The sequence below is a fragment of the Pongo abelii genome, chromosome 11, assembly GCF_028885655.2.
Source record: "Pongo abelii isolate AG06213 chromosome 11, NHGRI_mPonAbe1-v2.0_pri, whole genome shotgun sequence".
Classification (NCBI taxonomy): domain Eukaryota; kingdom Metazoa; phylum Chordata; class Mammalia; order Primates; family Hominidae; genus Pongo; species Pongo abelii.
In genome coordinates this window covers 34,303,463-34,327,280 of record NC_071996.2, presented here as the reverse complement: position 1 = coordinate 34,327,280, position 23,818 = coordinate 34,303,463, and the positions used below count along the sequence as shown (strand labels likewise).

The window sequence follows — 23,818 nt, the reverse complement described above, 5'->3', positions numbered from 1 at the left end:
GGTATTAGTGATGGCAGTGGGGATAGAAATGGAAATTGTGTATTTGCAATCACACACACATTTAACTTTTATTGTGGAAAACTTCACCTGTCAAAGAACAGAAAATAATATTATGAACCCCCGTGTACCTATCACACAACTTTGGCGGTTATAATCTATGGACAGTCTCATTTTGTCTATAATCTTTCCACCTCCAACCTCCAATTATTTTAAATTGTACATACTATTTCACTTAACAAATACTTAACTCTTAAATATGAAGACTTTTAAAAAAGATAAATATGACACCTTAATTTAGTATGCAGTTTCTTTGTCTGATATCTAGTCATTGCTTAAATTTCTTTGATTATTTACTATATTGGTTATTCTGTTTGAATCAACATTAAAGTGTGGTCTACTCACTGGATTTAGTTGATAAATCTCTTAAGTCTCTTTTTATCTATAGGTTATTTTCCCTGTGTGTTATATTTCTTTTCTTTTTTGTTCTTGCCATTTATTTATGGAAAAAAACTTGAGATGTCTTGTAAAATTTCCTATATTCTAGGGATTCTGATGATTACATACTCATTGGGTCATTTTAACATGGTACCCTACTTCCTATATTTACTTTTTTTTGTTGTAAATGGTAGTTAAATAGAAGTCTGATTAGATTTATGGGAGGTTTTTGTTTGTTTTGACAAGGAAAAAGTGGATAATTAAAGAGTAACAGGGCGTGATGAATGGGATATTGGTGATAAGCTAGATGTATCAATTGAGGGTAATTCCCAGCTCCGAGATAGTCTTATTTATCCCTTATCTGCTGAAATTGAGAATGTTAAAGGGAAAACATCTAAAAATTATTTTATTTTATTTTTTTGAGACAAGGTCTCAACTTTGTCACCTAGGTTGCAGTGAAGTGGCACAATCACAGCTCACTGCAGCCTCAAACTTCTGGACTCAAGAGATTCTCACACTTCACTCTCCTGAGTAGCTGGGGCCACAGGCATGTGCCACCATGCTTCGCTAATTTATTTTATTTTTATTTTTATTTTTGAGATGGAGTCTTGCTCTGTCTCTCAGGCTGGAGTGCAGTGGCGTGATCTCACCTCACTGCATCCTCCACCTCCTGGGTTCAAGCAATTTTCCTGCTTCAGCCTCCTGAGTAGCTGGGATTACAGGCAGGTGCCACCACGCCCGACTAATTTTTGTGTTTTTAGTAGAGATGGGGTTTCACCATTTGGCCAGGCTGGCCTTGAACTCCTGACTTCAGGTGATCTGCCCACCTTGGCCTCCCAGAGTGCTGGGATTACGGGTGGAGCCACTGCGTCCGGCCTTTTATTTTATTTTTTATAGAGACAGGGTCTCCTTCTGTTGCCCATGCTCGTCTCAAACTCCTGGGCTCAAGTGACCCTCCCACGTTGGCCTCCCTCAAAGTGTGGGATTACAGGCATGAGCCACTGTGCCAGGCTTTTAAAAAAATTTTACTTGACATATAATAATTGTACATATTTATGGAGTACGTAGTGATATTTTGATATGTACAATGTGTGGTGATCAAGTCAATGTAAGTAGCATATTCACCTCAAACATTTATTTTTTTGTGTTGAGAATATTCAGAATTCTCTGTTCTAACTATCTGAAAATATATAATAAATTAACTGTAGTCATCCTATAGTGCTATAGAACACTAGAACTTATTCTTCCTATCCAGCTGTAATTCTGTATCCTTTATTCAAGCTCTCTCTATTCCCTTCTTTCCCCTACCCTTTCCAGCCTCTAGTAACCACTTTTCTACTCTCTGCTTACATGAAATCAATTTTTTTAGCTTTTGCACATGAATGAGAACATGCAATTTTTTATCTTTTAGTCCCTGGCTTATTTCACTTAATGTCCTTTGGGCTCATCTGTGTTGCCAGGAATGACAGGATTTCACTCTTTTTTTATGGCTGAATAGTATTGTGCATATATACTACACATATCCATATGGACACTTAGGTTAATTTCATATTTTGGCTATTGTGAAGAGTGCTGCAATAAACATGAGGGTGCAGGTATCTCTGATATAGTAATTTATTTTCCTTTGGGTATATACCCAATAGCAGAATGGCTGGATCATATGGTAGTTCTATTTGTGGTTTTTTGAGGAGCCTCTGTACTATGCTTTATAGTGGCTTTACCTATTAACATTCCCTCTACAGTATATATGAGTTCCCTTTTCTGCACATCCTTGCCAGCATTTGTTATTTTTTGTCTTTTGGATAATAGCCATTCTAACTGTGGTGAGATGATATTTCTTTCTGGTTTTGATTTGCATTTTCCTGATGATTAGTCATGTTGGACATTTTTTTCCATGTATTTGTTGGCTGTTCATGTGACTTCTTTTGAGAAATGTCTATTTAGATTTTTTGCCCTTTTAAAAAAATCAGTGTTTTTTTTTGTTTTTTTTTTTTCTTGCTGTTGAATTGAGTTCCTTATATATTCTGGATGTTAATCCCCTGTCAGATGTACAGTTTGCAGGCATTTTCATCCATTCCATAACTTGTATTTTCCCTCTGTTGATGGTTTTCCTCACAGAAGCGTTTTAATTTAATATAATCCCATTTGTCTATTTTTGCTTTTGTTGCCTGTGCTTCTGAGGTCTTATTTGTAAAGTCTTTTCCCATACCAATGTTGTGAGAGATTTTCCCTAAGTTTTCTTCTAGTACTTTTATAGTTTTGGGTCTTAGATTTAAATCTTTAATTCATTTTGGGTTGATTTTTGTATAAGATGAGAGCTAGAGTTTTTGTTTCATAAGGAGAAACACTTTTGACTGGGTGGTGTAGAGAGGAGAAAATAAGTTTAATTTTGAACACATTGTGTTTGAGGTACTTGTGAGACATCTGAGATTTTGATAGAGTCAAATATGTGGATTTTGGAGGTAAGAAACAAGGCAGAGCTGGAGACAGAGATTCAGAAGGTGTCAATTACCTTAGAGGGGATGGGATTACCTAGGGGAACGTATCACAGGGGAAGAGAACTAAGACAGAGCAGTGTGCCAGTTAGGTTTGAGTAGAGGAGGAAAAGTCTGCGAAAGAGACTGAGAATGCATGGGTAGATATGTAGAGGTAAACACTGTAGAATGGTGCTGAGATGAGCTAGAGCCCGTGGATAATTTGCTATCTTTAGCTACAAGGTGGTCATTTGTAACCTGAATGAGAATAGTTTTAGAAGAGTAGTTGGGCTAGATGAAAATAGTCTTTTGAGTGATAGGCCAGGAAAAAAGTAACAGTAAGAGTACTGTTCATTGAGTTTCAATTGTGATTGGGAGGGAGAGAGAGATGAAGAGACACGTTTCAACGTTAAGATGGAAGACATGTCTGAATGCTAATATGAAAGAACTATTAGAAAGAGATTAAAGTAACAGGAAAGATAAGGTAAAATCAAGGTCTCTGAAAAAGCTGGAGGGATGAGATCCAGAACACAGATGACTGAGTTGACATGAGGAATATCTTACATTATAATGGAAGTAAATGAGAAAAAGGAGTAAGTATGGAATCCATTTTACAGATTTGGAATCCATTTTACAGATTTGAATTCCTGACTGTTGGCTTCTGCTGCTTCTGTGAAATACGTAGTGGCATCATCTGCTGGTCATGGAATGGATGTGGGGAGAAGGTGAAATCTTAGTGGTAGGGGCGGCATTGAAAATCATCATTGTGAAGAGTAAAGATGAACAGAGTAGAAGAGCAAAGGCTTGCCAGGCAAGGTTAGGTCCATTTGAGAATAATGATTATGAATTCTTAGTTTTAGCACCCTAGTTACAAATGTTTTTGCAGTATAATCAGCATTCTGGATATAGGCAAATTTATGTTAGGGATATATGCTGGGTTGGATTTTGGTAGATGGGATGAAAAAAGCATATGTGAAATAAAGGTGATGGATCAAAGTCTAGACTGTGTATATTGATGGCTAGGGAATAATTAAAGCAATCAGTGGACCAAAAGTCTTAATTGGTGTTCAGAAGAGATCTCTTGAGGTGGTTGAGTATGCTAGAATAATAAGAGGTTGTGATCAGAGAAGGGTATACCTGCATTTCAGGGATTGAAAGGTGATAGTGATGATGATATAAGATCTATACTGTGGCCAAAATGGAAAAGAGATACCATTGAAGGTGATGAAGTCAGTCAGTTGAGAGGCCAGAGTTCCTTTCCACTGGTTCTGTCCACTCATTTTAAACGCATTTTTAAGTCTTCTAAGTGCTACTAACAAACCAGAACAAAACTTCTCTCAATCTTTATTCCTACCTTCTGTCCTCAGCAATTTAGCTATTTTTCTCTTTCCTTTTAAAACGACAGTTCTTAGTGAGTCTCAAGATATTTGATATGCTCTTTGTTAAATCCAATTATATGTAACAGTTTTCATCCTTCTTGATTTGTCTTTCTTTTGCAGGATTACTCTAATGGTTATCTTCCTAACATGGAAACATTTTTTTTTTTTTTTTTTTGAGACGGAGTCTGGCTCTGTCGCCCAGGCTAGAGTGCAGTGGTGCGATCTCAGCTCACTGCAACCTCCGACTTCTGGGTTCATGCCATTCTCCTGCCTCAGCCTCCCGAGTAGCTGGGACTACAGGCGCCCACCACCGCGCCCGGCTAATTTTTTGTATTTTTTAGTAGAGACGGGGTTTCACCGTGTTAGCCAGGATGGTCTCGATATCCTGACCTCGTGATCTGCCCGCCTCGGCCTCCCAAAGTGCTGGGATTACAGGTGTGAGCTACCGCGCCTGGCCTGTTTTGTGTTTTTATTTTTTGTTTCTATTGTCACTGATTTCTCCGTTACCTACTACTCAAACGTTGGTTTCTCCAGGCACTGCTTTCAGTTCTCTTTTTTTTCTCTTCTCATAAAATGGTGTGACTCAATCTTTTATTCTTTCATTAAAGACTTTCTCTAGGTGATCTCATCCATTCCTTTGTCTGCAACCACAGACTAGATCTCTACTTTCAGTTCCTTGACTACATCTTCACCTACCTATTTCCTGGCTTTTGAGTTTTAGTATATCTAAAACAAAATGTATTATATATATTCCACTCTTGTTTATTCCAAGATCAGACAAAACACAATTTTTATGTTTTGATTAATGGATCTTGCCCATCCTAACTTCAAAGCTGGAAACCTATTGGCATCTTCTGACTTTTTTCTCTTTTTTTTTTTTTTGAGACAGGTGTCTTGCCCTGTTGCCCTTGTTGGAATGCAGTGGTGAGATCTTGGCTCACTGCAGCTTTGACCCTCTGGGCTCAAGTGATTCTTCCACCTCAGCCTCCTGAGTAGCGGGGACTACAGGTGTGTGCCACCACACCTGGCTAATTAAATTTTTTTTTTGTAGAGACAGGGTCTCACTACATTGCCTAGGCTGGTCTCAAACTCCTGGGCTCAAGCCATCCTCTCACCTTGGCCTCCCAAAGTGCTGGGATTATAGGTGTGAGCCACCATGCCCAGCCCTTTCTTATTCTTATTGACTGAGAAATCTTCAATGTGGCCCAGTGTCATCCATACCACTATTGGTACTCTTGTTCTTACTTGGTTCTGTTAAGCTTCATTTGAGATTTCCCAATGCTGCTATAATAGTCTTCCTAAAAATTAAAGCTGTTCTTATTCCCCTGCTTAAAAATTTCTCAGCTGTTTTATTTCTTATAGAGTAAAACCTAAATACAAGGCAAATTTTTAAGAATCTAGTCCCTTTGATCTAGAACTGGTATATCTCTCTACACACCTTACCTCAAATCTTTTGGCACATACATTTCTCATTGATAACTTCAGTTTTGTTTTCGTATACCATGCAGTGTTTGTCTTTCTATACATCTTTTTCTGTTCTCCACAAGTTCCTCCATACCTCTCATTCCCCTGCCAAAAAAAACCCAGAAAACAGAACTGAGAATGTTGCTACTTTAAGACCCAGCTTAGATATGACCTTCTCAGTGAAACCTTTTCTCTCACAAAACAAGGTGGTCATCTTATTCAAGGAACTATGTATTTATTTATTTATTTATTTATTTGACAGAGTGTTACTCTGTTGCCCAGGCTGGAGTGGAGTGATGTGATCTTGGCCTACTGCAACCTCTGACTCCTGGGTTCAAGAGATTCTCCTGCCTCAGCCTCCCCAGTAGCTGGGATTATAGGTCCTTGCCACCATGCCTGACTGATTTTTGTATTTTCAGTGGACATGGGGCTTCACCATATTGGCCAGGCTGGTCTTGAATTCCAGACCTCAAATGATCCACCCACTTCAACCTCCCAAAGTGCTGGGATTACAGGCGTGAGCCATCGTGCCGACTTTTTTTTTTTTTTTTTTTTTTTTTTTTTTTTTTTTTTGGAGACAGAGGCTTACTCTGTCACCCAGGCTGGAGTGCAGCGGAGTGATCTTGGCTCACCGCAACCTCCGCCTCCTGGGTTCAAGTGATTCTCTTGCCTCAGCCTCCCGAGTAGCTGGGATTATAGGCATGCACCACCACGCCTGGCTAATTTTTGTATTTTTAGTGGAGACGGGGTTTCACCATGTTGGCCAGGCTGGTCTCAAACTTCTGACCTCAGGTGATCTGCCTGCCTTGGCCTCCCAAAGTGCTGGGATTACAGGTATGAGCCACCACGCCCAGTCGGAACTTTATTTTTTTAAAAACCTGTAGTGTACTATTTGTTCGTATATATTTCTTTTACTAGACTGAGTTTTTTGTGTGCAGGATGTCTGTGTCCTTACCATTTGTGCCAATGGCTTACAGTAGGTACACAGTAATAATTGATGAATAAATAATACTTAAAACATTTAAATTTGTGAACTTCCAATAATGTTAAAAATTGAATGATACAGTAAACTGCAATTTTTTCCTTCCTTAAAGCAAACTGGGGAGTAGAAGTCCTTTTATAAGTATAATGCCTTAAAAAGTAGTGTGGAAACTAGAGTAAGAAGTAGATGTTAGGGATTGATACTGCAAGGTATTTATTTCTTTGTTCATTAATTTGTTTAACTTTAAGTATTGAATGTGTATTATGTTCATGGAATTATATTCTGTTGCAGAGGTTCACAAACTTTCTCAGTGCCGTTAGTGTCTCAGTAACATTTTTCACTGTGCCACCTAGATCAAAAGAAATGTCTGATAGTTCTGTTTATTAAATACCTAGGTCCAGGCAACTTAGTAGCCACTTGAAAAAAAATACGATGCTTAAATTGGAAATATTATTTCACTGCTGAGTAATCACATTTCTGTTAGGATGCTTAGGCATTGCACAACTTCTCAAACCTGGAACCAGATGGGACATTGCCACCCTGATTTCTTGTTTTACATCGATGTTATTTTATGTGATAACTTGGTTTTTATGCCAGCAACTGCTGACAAACCAACTTCTCTAAGAAATAATGTCATTGAAAGGAATATATAATAGTTTGATTTATTGTTGAAACTGAATTACTGTGACTTGTAGATCATGCAGTGTCCAACTGATGTTGAGTAACACTGTATTTCCCTGGAAAATTTAAAATAACTTTGTGGCGCCCTTGTGAATTTATGGTAGTACACTGGGGTGCTGTCTTAGTTCATTTTCTGTTGCTGTAATGAATACTTGAGACGGAGTAATTTATAAAGAAAAGAGGTTTATTTTGGCTCGTGCTTCTGGAGGTGAGGAAGTCCAAGATGAGTTGGCCACATCTGATCGACTTCTGGTAAGGACCTCATGCTGCTTCATAACATGTTGGGGAATGGAAGAAGAAAGGGACAAAATACAAGGGACAGCCTCACTTTATAACAGCCTGCCTTCAACTCTCTGGAGAATTAACTCAGTCCTGCTGAGAGCTGCATTAATTCCTCTAATGACCTGATCACCTCTTAAAGTCCCCACCACCCCTCGAAACTATAACACTGGCAATTAAATTTTAACATGAGTTTTGGTGGGAACACACCACATCCAAATCATAGTAGGTATCTTGGCACACAGTTTTGGAAGCATGACTCTTAAACATTTATAAAACTTTTCTTATAACATTTTATATGCTTGATTCTTACGATTATTCTAGGTATGTGCTTACCAGGTGCACTTTTTATATTTGGCATACAACAAATACTTGTTAATGACCTAATGCATTAAAAATTAAGGAAATTGTGATAAAATATAGTTTTTTAGGCTTAAGTTTTGTAGGCTAACTTATCCTTTTATTACAAAACTTTTAAAATCTAGAAAGACTAGTACAATGATCTTCCATCTAGATTTAACAGTTTTTAACATTTTGACATATTCACTTTGTTTTTATTGAACCATCCGACAATGTGTTGTTGAACTAATTTATCTTTAAATCCTTAAGTACACATCTTTTAAGGATGTTCTGTAGTATCACACCGATGAATATATCCTCATCTAATACCCGCTAATGATCTAATATTTCCTTTGTTGTATTTTTATTTATTTTTTATATTAATAAGATTTAATTTGTATTTCCCTTTTTGTTTTAATAGTGGCCAATCCGCCATGGTATAGTTGAAGATTGGGACTTAATGGAAAGGTTTATGGAGCAAGTGATCTTTAAATATTTAAGGGCAGAACCTGAAGACCATTATTTTCTTTTGGTAAGTTACAAGTTATAATTTCACTGAGGAAATTTTTGAATACACTTAATGAGAACATTTTCATCACACTTCTTTGGTATACTTTGGTTATTAAATTGTCATATGTCTAAATGACTTTGTAATAAAGCTGTATCATCTTTAAGACCATCTAGTTATGGCTACAGGAGAATAGTAGTATGTCAAAGCACCACATTTTAAACACTTAAGAAGTGCTTTTGGTAGTTAATATCTAATCTTTATGATAGGAACAGTAAGTAATGTTCAGAAAAATGTTGGAAACCTGTGGCACTTCCTTTTCTGCTTAAAAAACCATAGTGTGATTATTATATCATTGGTATTTCTTCATAACAAAAATACAATATAATTTAACTTTTAAACATCTTTTTGTTAAAGCAATACATGTTCATAACTTAAAAAATCAAATGACTTTATAAGATTTAAAACAACAAAATAACACTTTCGTTTCTTACGTCTCCCAACCTTTGGTTCATATTCCCCAGAGGCAAACATTTTCAGTTTTAATAAAGGTTGCCCTGGTAGTAATCTTTTAAGATGTTTCTTTTATTTAACATTTTTTTTATTTCTTATGTTTTTAAAAATATTATACATTATTTACCAACTTCCTAATAGGAAAAATGAGAATTTCCCTTTTTTCCTTTTCTCTCCCTCGACACAAAATACCTACCCTTTCCCACTCCTCGCATTGTATTTATATCACAATTTTTGGTTAAATCAATATTCTGTGTCTTTCGGTGATTTTGATGGACTATAAAGTTGAAAGAACCATACTATGGACACTCATACACCCACAATCTAGATTCGATGATTAACCTTAACATTTGGCTATAATTGCTTCATGACGTCTATCCATCTTTCACTTCATTTTAGTTTTTAAATCACTTCAAAGTGAGTTGCAAATGGGAGTCGTTTGACCCCTAAATACTTTAGCACGTATTTCATCAACTGGAGCTATCATTTGTGTATGGTTATTCTTTTCATATAAAATTTACATATCATAAAATCACCGGTCTGCACCATTCAGTGGATTTTGACCAGGGTTTGGCAAACTTTCTAAAGGAGCAGATAGCAAATATTTTTGGCTTTGCAGGGGTTATAGTCCCTGAGGAAACTTAATGAGAACTTTTTATACAATGGTCCCTGTCACAGCTACTCAGCTGTGCTGTTGTAGCATGTTAGCAGCCATAGACAATACTTAAATTCATAGGTATGTCTGTGTTCCAATAAATTTTTTTTTTACCAAAACAGGTGGTGGGCTCTATTTGACCTACAGGTTGCATGATGTGGTTTGTCCAGTCTTTGTCAGTTACATACATCTGTGTAACCTAAACTCTTACCAAGATATAGAGAAATTACTGTTAGCGTGCCCTTTTGTAATTAATCTCTGCCCCCGTGCCCTAGTGACAACCACTGTTTTGTTTCTTTTTCATCTGAGATTAGCTTTGCCCATGTTTGAGTGTCAAATAATGGAATCATGCAATATGTGCCTTTTGGTGAAACACTTTTACTTAGCATAATCTGGAGATTGATTCATGTTGCATATACCGGTGATTTGTTGCTGGGTAGTATTCCATTGTATAAATTTGCCTCACTTTATCCGTTTTCCTGTTGATGAATACCTGGGCTATTTTTAGTTTTTTTCTTTTTTTTTGTTTTTTAAGACAGGGTTTTGCTCTGTTGCTCAGGCTGGAATGCAGTGGACCAATCATGGCTCATTGCAGTGTTGACCTCCCAGCTCAAACAGTTCTCCCAGCTCAGATTCCTGAGTAGCTAGGACACACAGGCCCGGGCCACCACACCTGGGTAATGTGTTCTGGTTTAGAGATGGAGTCTCACTTTGTCACCCAGGCTGGTCTTGAACTCCTGGGCTCCAAGTGATCCTCCCGCCATGGCCTCTCAAAATGCTGCCACCGTGCCTGGCTTAGTTCTAGTTTTTGGTTATAATGAAATAATTTGACCATTGTGAACCTTCTTCTACAAGACTTTTTGTGGACATATGTTTTCATTTCTCTTGTCTAAATACCTAAGTATGGAATTGCAGTGTCATAGGGTAGGTACCTGATTGGTTTTTTTAGGGAAACTCCTGGGAACTTTTCCCAAGATGTTGAACCTTTTTGCACACCCCCCCAGTGATGCATTAGTAATCTGGTTGCTCTATTCAAGATTTGGCTTATCTTTTATACTTTTTTTTGAGACAGTCTTGCTCTGTCACCCAGGCTGGAGTGCAGTGGTGTGATCTTTGGCTCACCGAAACCTCCCCGCCTCCCAGGTTTAAGGGATTCTTGTGCCTCAGCCTCCTGAGTAGCTGGGATTACAGGCATGCACCGCCACACCTGGCTAACTTTTGTAATTTTAGTAGAGACAGGATTTTGCCATGTTGGCCAGGCTGGTCTTGAATTCCTAGCCTCAAGTAATCTGCCCACCTTGGCCTCCCAAAGTGCTAGGATTATAGATGTGAGCCACTGTGCTGCTGGCTTGTCAGTCTTTAAAATTTTAGCCATTCTGGTGGGTGTGTAAGATTTTTCATTTGCTTTTAATTTTAATTTTAATTTTCTGATAACTAATTATGTTGAACAGTCTTTCATGTATGATTATTATTATTAGCTATTTGTATACTTTCCTTTGTGGGGTCCTTTGATTATCTTTTATGTAGATTTTTTTTCTTGGAGTTTATAATTTCACTGCCTTGGTTTTTAGTTTACTTAATTTTGTATGTATTCATCAGTAAATTATCTCCAGACTTTTAAACATAGCTCCAGAACTCTTCTAAAGAAGTTTAAACACCTCAGGGAGTTTAGCTTATAAAGGTTTTATGTAAGGTAACAGTATACTTAGTTGTTTTGCTTTATATCTCTTTTGAAATAATAATTTTAAAAATATTTAATTTTTAATGGATTCAAGTTTTATCACTTTTTCCCTTTGTGTTTTGTGCTTCATAAATTTAAGGAGTTATTCCTTACCTTAAGGTCAAAAAGAAAATTCTGTATCTTTTAAATTTAAAAATTTTTCTTTTACATTTAAGTATTTGAGATACCTATTAGGTTGCCAGTCAGACTCACAAGAATCAGAGGTCTTACCCAGTGTTAATCTTTAAAAATTGAAACGATTTAAGTGATCGTGAGGCATAGGTGAAATATGAAGTCCAAGACTGCCAGATCTCTGAGTCCTTCCTTGCTTCTTTAGAGTGTGTTTGTCCCAGACTTAACCTATGAGGTTTCTAAGTGATGTATGCAGTCACATAAACAGAAGAGTGCTCTGCAAACATCTTGATTCTATGTTCTTAACAGGTAAATTAATATAACATTTTTCAGAAAGCTGTACCATTAGATCTGTAGAATCTCGGCTTATTTACTGTAATCCTGTATAGTTCGGGGACGTTCTTCTAAAAGCATTACTTAGAGATGAGAGATGAGGGCTCTGCCACTGGCAAATACCATCGATGTTTTTTCTGGAGGTTTGTCATTACCATATTTAAAGGATGATTTGACTGGACCACCTTTTCCCTACCTCCAACCCTCTCTCTCCCTGCTTCATATCTTTTTAATGTTTAATCTGTATGAGTGGTATGATACAGGCATTCAGGGTTTTTTTTTTTTTTTAAATGTGAATTACCATACTGTTTTCAGATATGTATGGATATGTTTGAATTCTCTATAGTTTTCCTTTGATCTCTGTGTCTGTCTTTCTACTTGTAAATTTAATGCATTTTAAATAAAATGTTTGAAATAAATTACTTCTCATTTAAAAATTGTCAAGAAAGTTATCAAAATAATCTGATATTATCTATTTAAAATGTTATTTATTTCAATAGACTGAACCTCCATTGAATACTCCAGAAAACAGGGAATATACTGCTGAAATAATGTTTGAGTCCTTCAATGTTCCAGGCTTGTACATTGCTGTGCAGGTAAGCAAGTTCATATTTATCTAAGTTTGATTCTTAAATTTTAACCTAGTTTAATTTGCTGCCTAAAATACGTACTTTTTTTTTTTCTGCAAATGTTTAAACATAATGTCAAAGCATGTTATACTTCTCTCCTGAATTGTTAATTCAGAAGTAATATTATGGGAAGTGGAGATCTTTAGTCAGGAAAAGAGAAGTGTTAAAAAAGTAAGTTAGTGGTGTTTGGGTATTTCAAGGGCTTTCATAGGACAGAAATAAAGGAACTAATATTTATGGAATGCTTACTCCATGACAAGAACATTGTATATATATTTATCCTTGTAAATAATCCTTTATCATTTATCCTTATAAATCTTTTTGTCCTTTATTATAGTCTTTTTTGATTGACTTATCCTTAGGTATATTTGACACCCTAATATTTCACTTCTCTTAATTTATACATTTATCTGTATGGAACAGCTTCTCTCTCATCCCTCAGGATCAGAGCTTACCTCATTTTTTTTTTTTTTCCTTGTAGCAAAGGCAATCCCTGACAACACAAATGCTTTATATGTGTATTAATTCATTATTTCTATTAAATGTAGATATTTTTGTTTCTGTTTTTTGTGGCGGAAGAAAACTAAAGCTGTAAGGCACCTTATTCAGAGTTAAATGGTTAGCTGTGATACCAGGCAGCTGAGGTCTGTCTGACTTTGCTCTTTCTTGGGATCACACTGGTTTTTGTTAGCTCCACGGTACACAGAATCAATAAATGATAATTATGGATGAATATTTTAACTTGGATAGCAAAGAACTTTTTAATGTTCAATGCAATCCATAAATTTAATGAACTGCCTTTTAAATTCTCTGTTGCTAAAAATATTTAAGGAGTCACTTACACCTGTCATGAACTTTATAGAAGAATTCAGTCTTGAGTGGGAGGCCCTTTTTTAGTTCTTAGAATATGAGTAAAGTGAGGAGTTGGGAGAATTCATCTTTCACTTGGGAGTTTTTGCTTCTCATCTTATATTAAATATAATAAACTTATGTTTGACCATATTGTCAGGTAAAGCTTACTTTAAAACACTGGCATCATGAGCTTTGTTTCATTCCTCTGGAGTCGTAATTTGGTATTTCAGTGATTTCCTTAGTGGCCTCTGAGTGCTCTTAATTTCATTATTTAATCTCTGTTCTGTTTTGTTGATGTTCAGTAGTCAATAACATTTCTGTAACATGATGTGCCGATACATATCTATTCTAGTTTGGGACCTTAACTATTTACAAAAGACTTGTAAAAGTGATCAGAGATAATTCTTGGTTGTAGATGATAATTTTGAACTTATTTATAGAGGAAAGATATCTCATAATGAAGTCTAAACTCTCTCTCTATATATATATATGTATATATATATATAAAAACTAGTATTAGGATGGAATTTTTCATTGTAAGATAGTCAAAAAATAATGTATAGTTCTGTTAGCCTATAGTGATTATGTGGTGATTGTGTTAATATGATCTTGTGTTCAGATAGGAGGGTGACCTAGATAGCTTTCTAGGTCCCTTTTAGCTATTATAGTCCAGGTAGGTAAAATAAGGCCAGTATAAGTTTAGTTGTTTTTAATTACTAGTCATATACTTTGTTTGAGGCTTGGATTGTAAGAAATTTAGTTTTTTAAAAAATGAACTATGTTAGTTTCTTAATTCTCACACTTAAAAAAGAATTGTGTTGTATTGTCTGTACCAAGGTTTTTCATAGAAGAATTTTATCAACGTTGCTCCGTAATTAAATCATAGTAGTATTTGGAAGTGTGCGATGGCGTTTTCTGTATGTCATATAGTCCTAAACACATGTTGCCTTAAAAAAATTTGAAGGTAGGCCTGGCTGGCACAGTGGCTCACGCCTATAATCCCAGCACTTTGGCAGGCTGAGGCAGGTGAATCACAAGGTCAGGAGTTCAAGATCAGCCTGGCTGAGATGGTGAAACCCCGTCTCTACTGAAAATACAAAAATTAGCCGGGCGTGGTGGTGGGCACCTGTAATCCCAGCTACTCCGGAGGCTGAGGCAGAGAATTGCTTGAACCCAAGAGGCGGAGATTGCGGTGAGCCGAGATCGCGCCATTGCACTCCAGCCTGGGTGACAGAAAGAAACTCTGTCTCAAAGAAAAAAAAAAAAAGAAGGTAATCTTTTAGTAATAGTTGTTTATAGCCATATATGTGTTGAATAACTGGAGGTAGGGTGGTTGTGTACTTTTTGCCTTACATTGCAGTTTGTAACAGGCCAGCCCACATGGACATAGTTTAAGTTCTGGCAAGTTAGCTCTATACAATTTTTTTTTTTTTTTTTTTTTTTTGAGACGGAGTCTTGCTCTGTCGCTCAGGCTGGAGTGCAGTGGCATGATCTCGGCTCATTGCAAGCTCTGCCTCCCGGGTTCACGCCATTCTCCTGCCTCAGCCTCCTGAGTAGCTGGGACTACAGGCGCCTGCCACTGCCCCTGGCTAGTTTTTTATATTTTTTAGTAGAGACGGGGTTTCACTGTGTTAGCCAGGAAGGTCTCGATCTCCTGACCTCGTGATCTGCCCGCCTCGGCCTCCCAAAGTGCTGGGATTACAGGCAGTTACTTCTATACTATTTAATGCAATCTTCCACATTTTTAGCTTTAGGACAGAAATAGCCTTTATAAAATATGTAAATCTTATAAATCATGTTCCTAAAAGCAAATGCAAACCTGTAAGTTTGTCTTAATAAAATGTAGGGAGTGAGCTATTTTATTGCATAATACAAAATTAATTTTATGTATTTTCTTTCCACAGATACTACATTTAAAATTGAATAAAGTACTCCAGGAAACTAGTTTTTTTTTTTTTCGATTAACTCTTTGTTTTTTTGTTTTTTTTTGTTTTTTTGTCTTTCTTCTTTCTTTGTGCTCAAGGCTGTTCTTGCCTTAGCTGCATCTTGGACCTCAAGACAAGTAGGAGAACGGACGTTGACTGGTACGGTAATAGACAGTGGAGATGGTGTCACTCATGTCATTCCTGTGGTAAGGCTATTTTACAGTTACTGAACAGAACATGAAATAACACATCTGGCAAAGTTAAATTATGCGAATTAATATTACTTTTAAAAAACTTTAAATACTGCACTTTAAAATTTTGCTATAATTTGGCCATTTGTTCAGTTATAGCTATGTTTTTTTCACCTTTTAAAAATTTGATAAACAATTCAAAATGTTTCTTTTACTGTAGGTTTGTACTGCAATTAAGAAAATTACGAATTGTAATCTCTGGAATGGAAGTATATTAATGGCTTTCATTCTGTTTTCCAGTTGGATGTGTGTTAGCCATTTGATGACCTCTTTTATTCATAATTAACAGATTTCAGACTGGTATACAGGGTAACTGTATAACAGTTAGTTGTAAGTACATGAACTTTAGTAGATGCTTTATGGTTTGTATTTGATAAAGCATATTAAGAAAAATGCATCAAATTAGATTGTCAGAAGTAACATTTTTCTTCCAAGGCCGTTGTGCTTCAGTTCTTAATGATAAATCAAGTTTTAAAAAAATTATGCCTAATGAATTCAAAATGACTACTAAAATTCATACTGATTATTATTAAATGGGTATATATAGAAAGGTTTATCTTTTGAAGTAATTTTTATATTATAATGAATCTCATTTAAGGATTTACATTATTTTGAACTTTATTTTTTTATTCTCACTCCAGTGTTTAATGCATCAGGCAATGTCTGGTGAAGATTACATCCTCAGGGTGACTACCTTTGGATTAGACTCCTGGTCCTCCACCACTTTCACCCTCATGATATGTCATAATGGTTTTAGTAATAACTGCCATTGTTTAACGATAGCTTAAGATAAAATTCATATACCATACAATTCACTTGTTTAGAGTGTACAGTTCGTTGATTTTTAGTATATTCACAAAGTCCATCCATCCCCACAATTTTAGAACATTTTCATCACCCTACAAGGGAACTCTGTATCTATTAACAGTCACCACCCATTTCCCCTTGATTCCTTCAGCCCCTGGCACCACGAATCTACTTTTTGTCTGTTAGATTTGCCTGTCCTGGCCATTTTATATAAATGGAGTTAAACACTGTGGTCTTCTGTAACTGGGTGCTTTCACTTAGCCGAACATTTTCAAGATTCATCCATGTTTTGGCATGTATAGTATTTCATTTTTTATTGCCAAATAATATTTCATTATATGGATATATGAGATTTTATGTAGCCTTTGGGAGGTATTTTAGTAAGCTTGGAAATTAGGATGTGTCCAGCATTTGATAGCTTTTTTTAGTTTACTTGGCAGTTTATTTTTCTTTCTTAGTGGTACATAAAATAATTGTTCATCTTAAAATTATCGTTTAAATCTGAAAATCAGTCTGTGATAAATATTGTATTTTTCTTTGAGTACCTCAGTTTACTCATTAATAAAATGCAAATAATCGACTTGCCTAAGGTCACCAAATAATAGGTAGTGAGGCTAGGATTTGACCTGGTTCTGCCTTTCTTCAGTCTTTTCTTAACACCTGCACATCTGAACAGTACTACCAGTATGTTGATAATTAGAATAGGTAATTTGCAGAATAGAAGTTACCAATATGGAAAAGAATGAGTTTTAGTAAGGACATTAAGAGTGGGTATTCTGGCTGGTATGGTGGCTCATGCCTGTAATCCCAGCACTTTGGGAGGCCAAGGTGGGCAGACTGCTTGAGCCTAGGAGTTCAAGACCAACAGGGCAACATGGTGAAACCCTGTCTCTACAGAAAATGCAAAAATTCGTTGAACGTGGTGGTTCATGACTGTAGTCCCAGCTACTCCAGAGGCTGAGGAGGGAAGATAACCTGACCCTGGAGAGGTTGAGGCTGCAGTGAACCATGATCTCACCACTGCACTCTAGCTTCTCTAGCTTGAGCAACAGAGTGAGACCCTGTCTCCAAAAAAAAAAGGTGGGGGTGGGTATTCCTTTTTATTGTTTACTTTTCCTACCTTCTTTAGAATTAGTGGAGTATTTTTTATTATTCCATTTTCTCTTCTTTATTGACTTATTAGCTATGCTATATCTGTTGTCATTTGTTTGTTTTCGGTGGTGGTTGCTGTATGGGTTGTAGTAAACATCTTTAACTTATCACCGTTTAATTACAAATAACATTCTGCTACTTCATACATAATAATTATACAACAGCTTTGACCTTCTAGTCTTTGTTCCTTTATTGTCATTCATTTTACTTTTATATGTTGTGAACTCAATAATACATTGTTAACTTGTTTCATTTTGAGTGGTGTATTAGTTTGCTAGAACTACCATAATAAAGTACTACAGACTGGGTACCTAAAGAATAATTTATTTCCTCACAGGTCTGGAGGTTAGAACCAAAAATTGTGATATAACTACAATGTGAGGAGTGGGAAAGGATAGGTATCAGGATTTTGGCAGGGTTGGTTTCTTCTGAAGACTTTCTTCTTGGCTTCTAGATGTCCATCTTCTTTATATGTCTTCACATAGTCCTCCCCATACATGTCTGTGTCTTAATCTCCTCTTCTTAAGGACACCACTTAAATTGGATTAGAGAAAGCAACCCTAATGAATTCATTTTGACTAGATACTACTTTGAATACCCTATCTCCAAAAAACAGTCACATTCTGAGATAGAGATTAGAACTTCAGCATGGGAATTTGGTGGGGAGGAAAAACACAATTTACCCAGTAGCAAAAAGTTTTCTTTAAAAGATAACTTTTTTGGAGATAGAGTCTTGCTCTGTCGCCGAGGCTGGAGTGCAGTGGTGCGATCTCAGCTCACTTCAACCTCTGCCTCCTGGGTTTAAGCGATTCTTGTCTCAGCCTCCCAAGTAGCTGGGATTACAGATGTGCGCCACCACACCCGGCTAATTTTTTTGTATTTTTAGTAGAGATGGGGTTTCACCATGTTGCCCAGGCTGGTCTTGAACTGCCCTCAAGTGATCCACCTGCCTTGGCCTCCCAAAGTCCTGGGATTACAGGCGTGAACCGCTGTGCCCCGCCTTGAAATAGAGTTCTTTTATTCACATACCATATCTAGTGCTTTCTGTTCCTTTGTGAAGGTCCAGATTTCCACCTAGTATCATTTTCCTTCTGTCAAAATGACATCCTTTAACATTTCTTATAGTGCTGATCTGCTGGCTCTGAATTCTTTCAACTTTTGTACATCCTTTGAAAAAGTCTTTATTCTCCTTTAGGTTTGAAAGATGATTTTTGCTTGGTATAGAATGTTGACAGTTTTCCCCTGTAGATGTCACTCCACTGTCTTCTGGCTTATCTTGTTTCTGAAAATAAGTCAGCTGTTATTCTTGTGTGTGTTTCTTTGAGTGTAATGTTTATTTGGGTGGCTGTCTTCAAGATTTTCTTTTTATTCCTGGTTCATTGGTTTTTAGTAATTTGATTGTGATGTACCTAAGTAAAGTTTTCTTTATGTCTCTTCTCCTTGGGGTTCATTGAGCTTCTTGTATATATAGTTTGTAATTTTCATCATATTTGGAAAGTTTTTGTCTGTTACTGATTACATATTTTTTCCTCTTCCTCTTTTCTCTCCTTCAGGTACTCTAATCACATGTATATTAGGCTGTTTCACAGTATCTCAAAGGTCATGATGCTCTGTTCATTTTTTTTTTATAATCTTTTTCTTTTTTTTGGATAGTTTTTATTGCTCTGTCTTCAGATTCACTATTTTTTCTTCACTGTGTAGTCCACTGTAATCTCATCTAGTGTTTTTTTTTTCATCTGGTAGATTTTTTTAATTTCAGATACTGTATGTTTTTCTTTAGAAGTTCCATTTAGGTCTTTTTATATCTTCCATTTCTCTCTTCCTCATCCTCATTGTTGACCTTCTTCATTATATGGGGTATATAGTTGCTGTTTTAATGTCCTTGTCATTCCTCTGTATTGTTTGATTTTTCTTCTCATTAAGTGTTGTGTTTTGCTGCTTCCTTGCATGCTTATAATTTTTGATTTGGCACTCTATACATTGTTGTGTACTGTATTTTTGGAGTTCTTTATAAGTATTTAGGATTTTTTCCTGGGACATAGTTAAGATACCAGGAACTAGTTTGATCCTCTCAGGGGCTCCTTTTAAATGTTATTAAGCAGGTCCATAACAGGTTTTTGTCCAGGGCTGGTTTGTCCCCATTCTTGACGCAATATTCTTCTGAGGACTCTACTTCATGTCTTGTGTTTGAAAACATCTTTCAACTTTGGCTAGTGGGATCAGGAACTATTTCTGGCTATGTGTGAGCTCTGGTGGTTGTTCTGTCTACTTTTTTCTAGAGGTTCTTTCTCTCACCTTGATGGTTTCCTCACAGGAATGTGCTGATCAGTATTCAGTTAAAGAGGTACTCTCTTCACATCTTCCTAGCTCTCTGTTGGTGCAACTCCTCCCCCTCCAATAATTTGGCCTGGAAACTTCAGCCACTTTGGCCTTTCTGACCTTTAAATTCTATATCCCTAACTTAATGAGACCAGTTCTGTTTGAGTTCTCTTTCCCATTGTTGTGGCCTAGTAGCTCTCCCTAGGCAGTAGGATAGAGTGTTTGTAACATTCACATTATTTGTTTCCCTTTTCTTAGAAAGTATCTCTGCCCTACTCTGCCAATTGTCAAATGTCTGAAAACCTTTATTTCTTATAAATTGTCCTGTTTTCTCTTTAAGTTGAGAGGGTAAGTTCAATCCCTAATATTCTGTCATGCCAGATGAAGGCATCCTTAATATTCTTTCCTAATGAAATTTAATTTTGCCACATTATTTGTTATACTTCTGACACATCAGTAAATTTGTGAATCAGTTCTACAGAATTTAGTTATTTGGCATTATGATGGTGTGTGGAAAGCTTCAGGTTTGTGAAATGGATACATAGTTCATTAGGAAAATGATAAGCACTTTGTCAAATTTCTTATGACGCAATCTAAATTTTTTACTGAAATTATAAATGATTTAAAAATAGTACCGTCTGATATAAAGTCTGCTATCTAAACCATTTGATATTTATATTTTGAAATTTATTATTTCTATATTGTTGAGTTATTTTAGTCATAGTTATAAACTGTCAATGGGAAAATAAATCTAAGTTGCTGACCATTCTTAGTTATAGTTTCTGAGAAATAAAGGTAAATTCTGGGATAAAGCAGTACTTGAGAATCTAAATATACTAACTTAATAAATTGGTCTTTATTGGTTCATATTTTTAGGTTATATTAATTTTCAAAACATTTAAAGTAAATTCGGTATCTTTTTTCCCCCCTCTAGGCTGAAGGGTATGTGATTGGCAGCTGTATTAAACACATTCCAATCGCAGGACGAGATATAACATATTTTATTCAGCAACTGCTGAGAGACCGAGAAGTAGGAATCCCTCCAGAACAATCCTTGGAAACTGCTAAGGCAGTAAAGGTAAAAAGTGTGATAGAAGTGTAATTTAGTTAAAAATTAAAATCACATTTATAACATTAACATGATAAATTTTTAATTGAAGAACAGTACTTAAAATAATCTTGTTAACCAGTTATAAATTATTACTCTTAAATATATTTACATTTTCTCTGTGTTTCTTAAAAGAAAATTATTATTACAGCAGTTTGTCTGTTTTCTTCATATTTTATATTTGAGAGGAGTAATATAAGAACATTTTGCCAAATGACATTAACATAAATTTTTGTGATTATTCTCTTTATTAAAAATAATTATTTCACTATAAAGTCCTTGCATCTCAGTTTCTTCACTGAATTCTTTATTTTAATTCTAAAAGCTTTTGTCATGAAAATTATTTTGATACAATTGATTCATTGTGCTATAGTATAGAAGCAGTGCTTGGCTCAAGTGATAGGGCACATAGAAGAAAAACATGAAGGCTATCTAAAGTATTTTATTAATTTTTTTCTGCCATGTAAGTATTATATCAGTGCTTCATGCAAACTATCAAAATACTTTAGCATCGTCTTTCAAACTTATTATTTGCCACATAACCAAAAAATTTCAGTGGGTTTCACATGTTTTGAAAAGCAAAACTGCCATGGCAAAAGTAACTTACTTGTCTCTCTTTCCATGGTTTTTTTTTTTTTTTAATTACCTATAAATTTTTAAAATTTTTAATTTCTTATTTTTATTGATTTATTTTTTATAGAGATAGGATCTTGTTCTGCTACCCAAGCTGGAGTGCAGTGGCACAGTCATGGCTCTCTGCAGCCTCAAACTCCTGGGCTCACGTGATCCTCCCGCCTCAGCCTCCTGAATAGCTAGGACTGCATGTGCATATCACCATGTCTGGCTAAGTTTTTGTAGAGATGGAGGTCTTGCTATGTTGCCCAGGCTGGTCTTGAACTCCTGGCCTTAAGCAATCCTCCTGCTTCGGAATCTCAAAAGTGCTGTGGCTGTGAGCCACCATGCCTGGGCCTCTTTGCATGTTTATGGGATTTTCCTTGCTCATCAGAGCTTAAGAATGAAAATTTATCTACTACTTCCTAGGTAGTAAATTAGTAAATGACTACCAAAAGTTGGTGGCATAAGAATTAAATATATAAAAAGTTAATGTGAATACTACTGATTCAACATCTTTGGGAAATCTGTGAAATCAAAGCAAAACGAGAAAACACCAGAGATTTAAATCTATTCCAGAGAAGATTGATGGTCAGTCTGAATGTCTTTAAAGGAATATCATTTCTTTGTCATTCTCACTTCCAAGGTTTGGAGAAGACCTCAAATAGTGTAATCAAATGTCTTTCGTTTCCAGTATTTTTTCTCTTTGTGTATTTTGATTATTGCTAGTAATATTTGCATCTATCTTGGATGGTGCCTGTGATGTGTAAAAATACTGGAAAAGGAAGTTTTTTTTTTTAAAAAAAAAAACAAATATAGGTTGGCAGTTGGGAGTTTATAAATTACAAATATGATGTTATAATCTATAATATATTTTTCAGTGTTTTTGATGAAAACTTTTACTTAGGTCGTATAACCAAATATGCAACAAAATAGAGTAATTTATATTTTTAGCCTTTTTTCTTTGCTCATTTATTTACTCAGACCATAATCAGTTTTGTTTCAGATAGATATTAAGGATCTATATTAATTTGTGTGGTTATCATGATTATTACTTATTCTTCAGTTCTATATTTTATTTATTCTCCTTACCTAGAGTACAAGATTCATTATTACTGAGACAGAAAATGTTGAATGACATCAATGAACATTTTCAGGAAATAACATTGAAATAGTAGAAATCAGCTCTCCAATCTCTCAAATATTGTTTATATTTAAAGTCAGAAAATATGTGTAGGAGATGAGTATGTTTATTTGTACTACACATACGATAATATCCTAACAAATTTTTCTTCCAGCTTAATTTCCTAATTTTATTTTCTGAAGAGTTTTTTTTTTTTCATTTGCTTATAGTTTACTGAAAACATGCCATTCTTTTTTACTGTTCCTATAATAAGCAAAAAAAGTTACTTTTGTTTCTTTGTTTTTCAGGAGCGCTATAGTTATGTCTGCCCAGATTTAGTAAAAGAATTTAACAAGTATGATACAGATGGGTCAAAGTGGATTAAACAGTATACTGGAATCAATGCTATCTCAAAGAAAGAATTTTCTATCGATGTTGGTTATGAGAGATTTTTGGGACCTGAAATCTTTTTTCATCCAGAGGTAATTTTTTTTAACGGAATTGTTTAAAAATATTCAGCAGCAAATATGAATTAATAGATATTCAGAGAGAATTAATCTCAGAAACTTTTATTAGTATACTAAAATAAAAGTTTGAGTTTTTATGAAAAGTTTTATAAAAAAATTTTATGAACTTTTTAAAGAAAAAATTTGCTTTTGTTAAAATAAGCAAAATTGTTGCTATTTTTTGTAGATGTAGAAAAAACTTTTAAAAAAATATGTGTGGCTTATGAGGGGGGTCATGAAAAGAGGGGAGCCCTTAAATTTTTTTTTTCTTCCCTCCGTCATGGACTCAGGTAAAGTTTTGTAATCATTTAAATAAAATATTTTGGGAAAGGTTCTAGAAAGCTCCCCCCTCCGCATTTGTGTAAAATGACCGTTATACAAAGAACCTTCAATTGACCATTAAAATATGTAACTAGTAGCAAAATAGTGTTCTGTCTATGAAGTTTTAGCAACATAAAGGCTTTATTAAATTAAGAAATACATACTTTTAATAATGGAAAATTCTGGTAACTTAGTATCAGAATTGTAACTTTATTAATAGAATTACTAATATTATGTACTTTGCTTATTTAATGTTAAGAATAGTTATTTTTAAAATTTTGTGTATTCACTCAGCAAATGTTAAATGGTTTGGATTTTC

General features: G+C 35.4%; 1 protein-coding gene across 1 annotated transcript in view; it reads left to right on the top strand.

Annotated features, from left to right (window-relative positions):
* ACTR3 (actin related protein 3) overlaps window positions 1-23,818 on the top strand; it is a 72,387-nt gene that overhangs the window by 28,880 nt on the left and 19,689 nt on the right. The window contains 5 exon segments of the mRNA NM_001132599.1: window positions 8,455-8,565; window positions 12,395-12,490; window positions 15,399-15,506; window positions 20,764-20,907; window positions 22,981-23,154. Coding sequence (NP_001126071.1) covers window positions 8,455-8,565; window positions 12,395-12,490; window positions 15,399-15,506; window positions 20,764-20,907; window positions 22,981-23,154 — 633 coding nt within the window.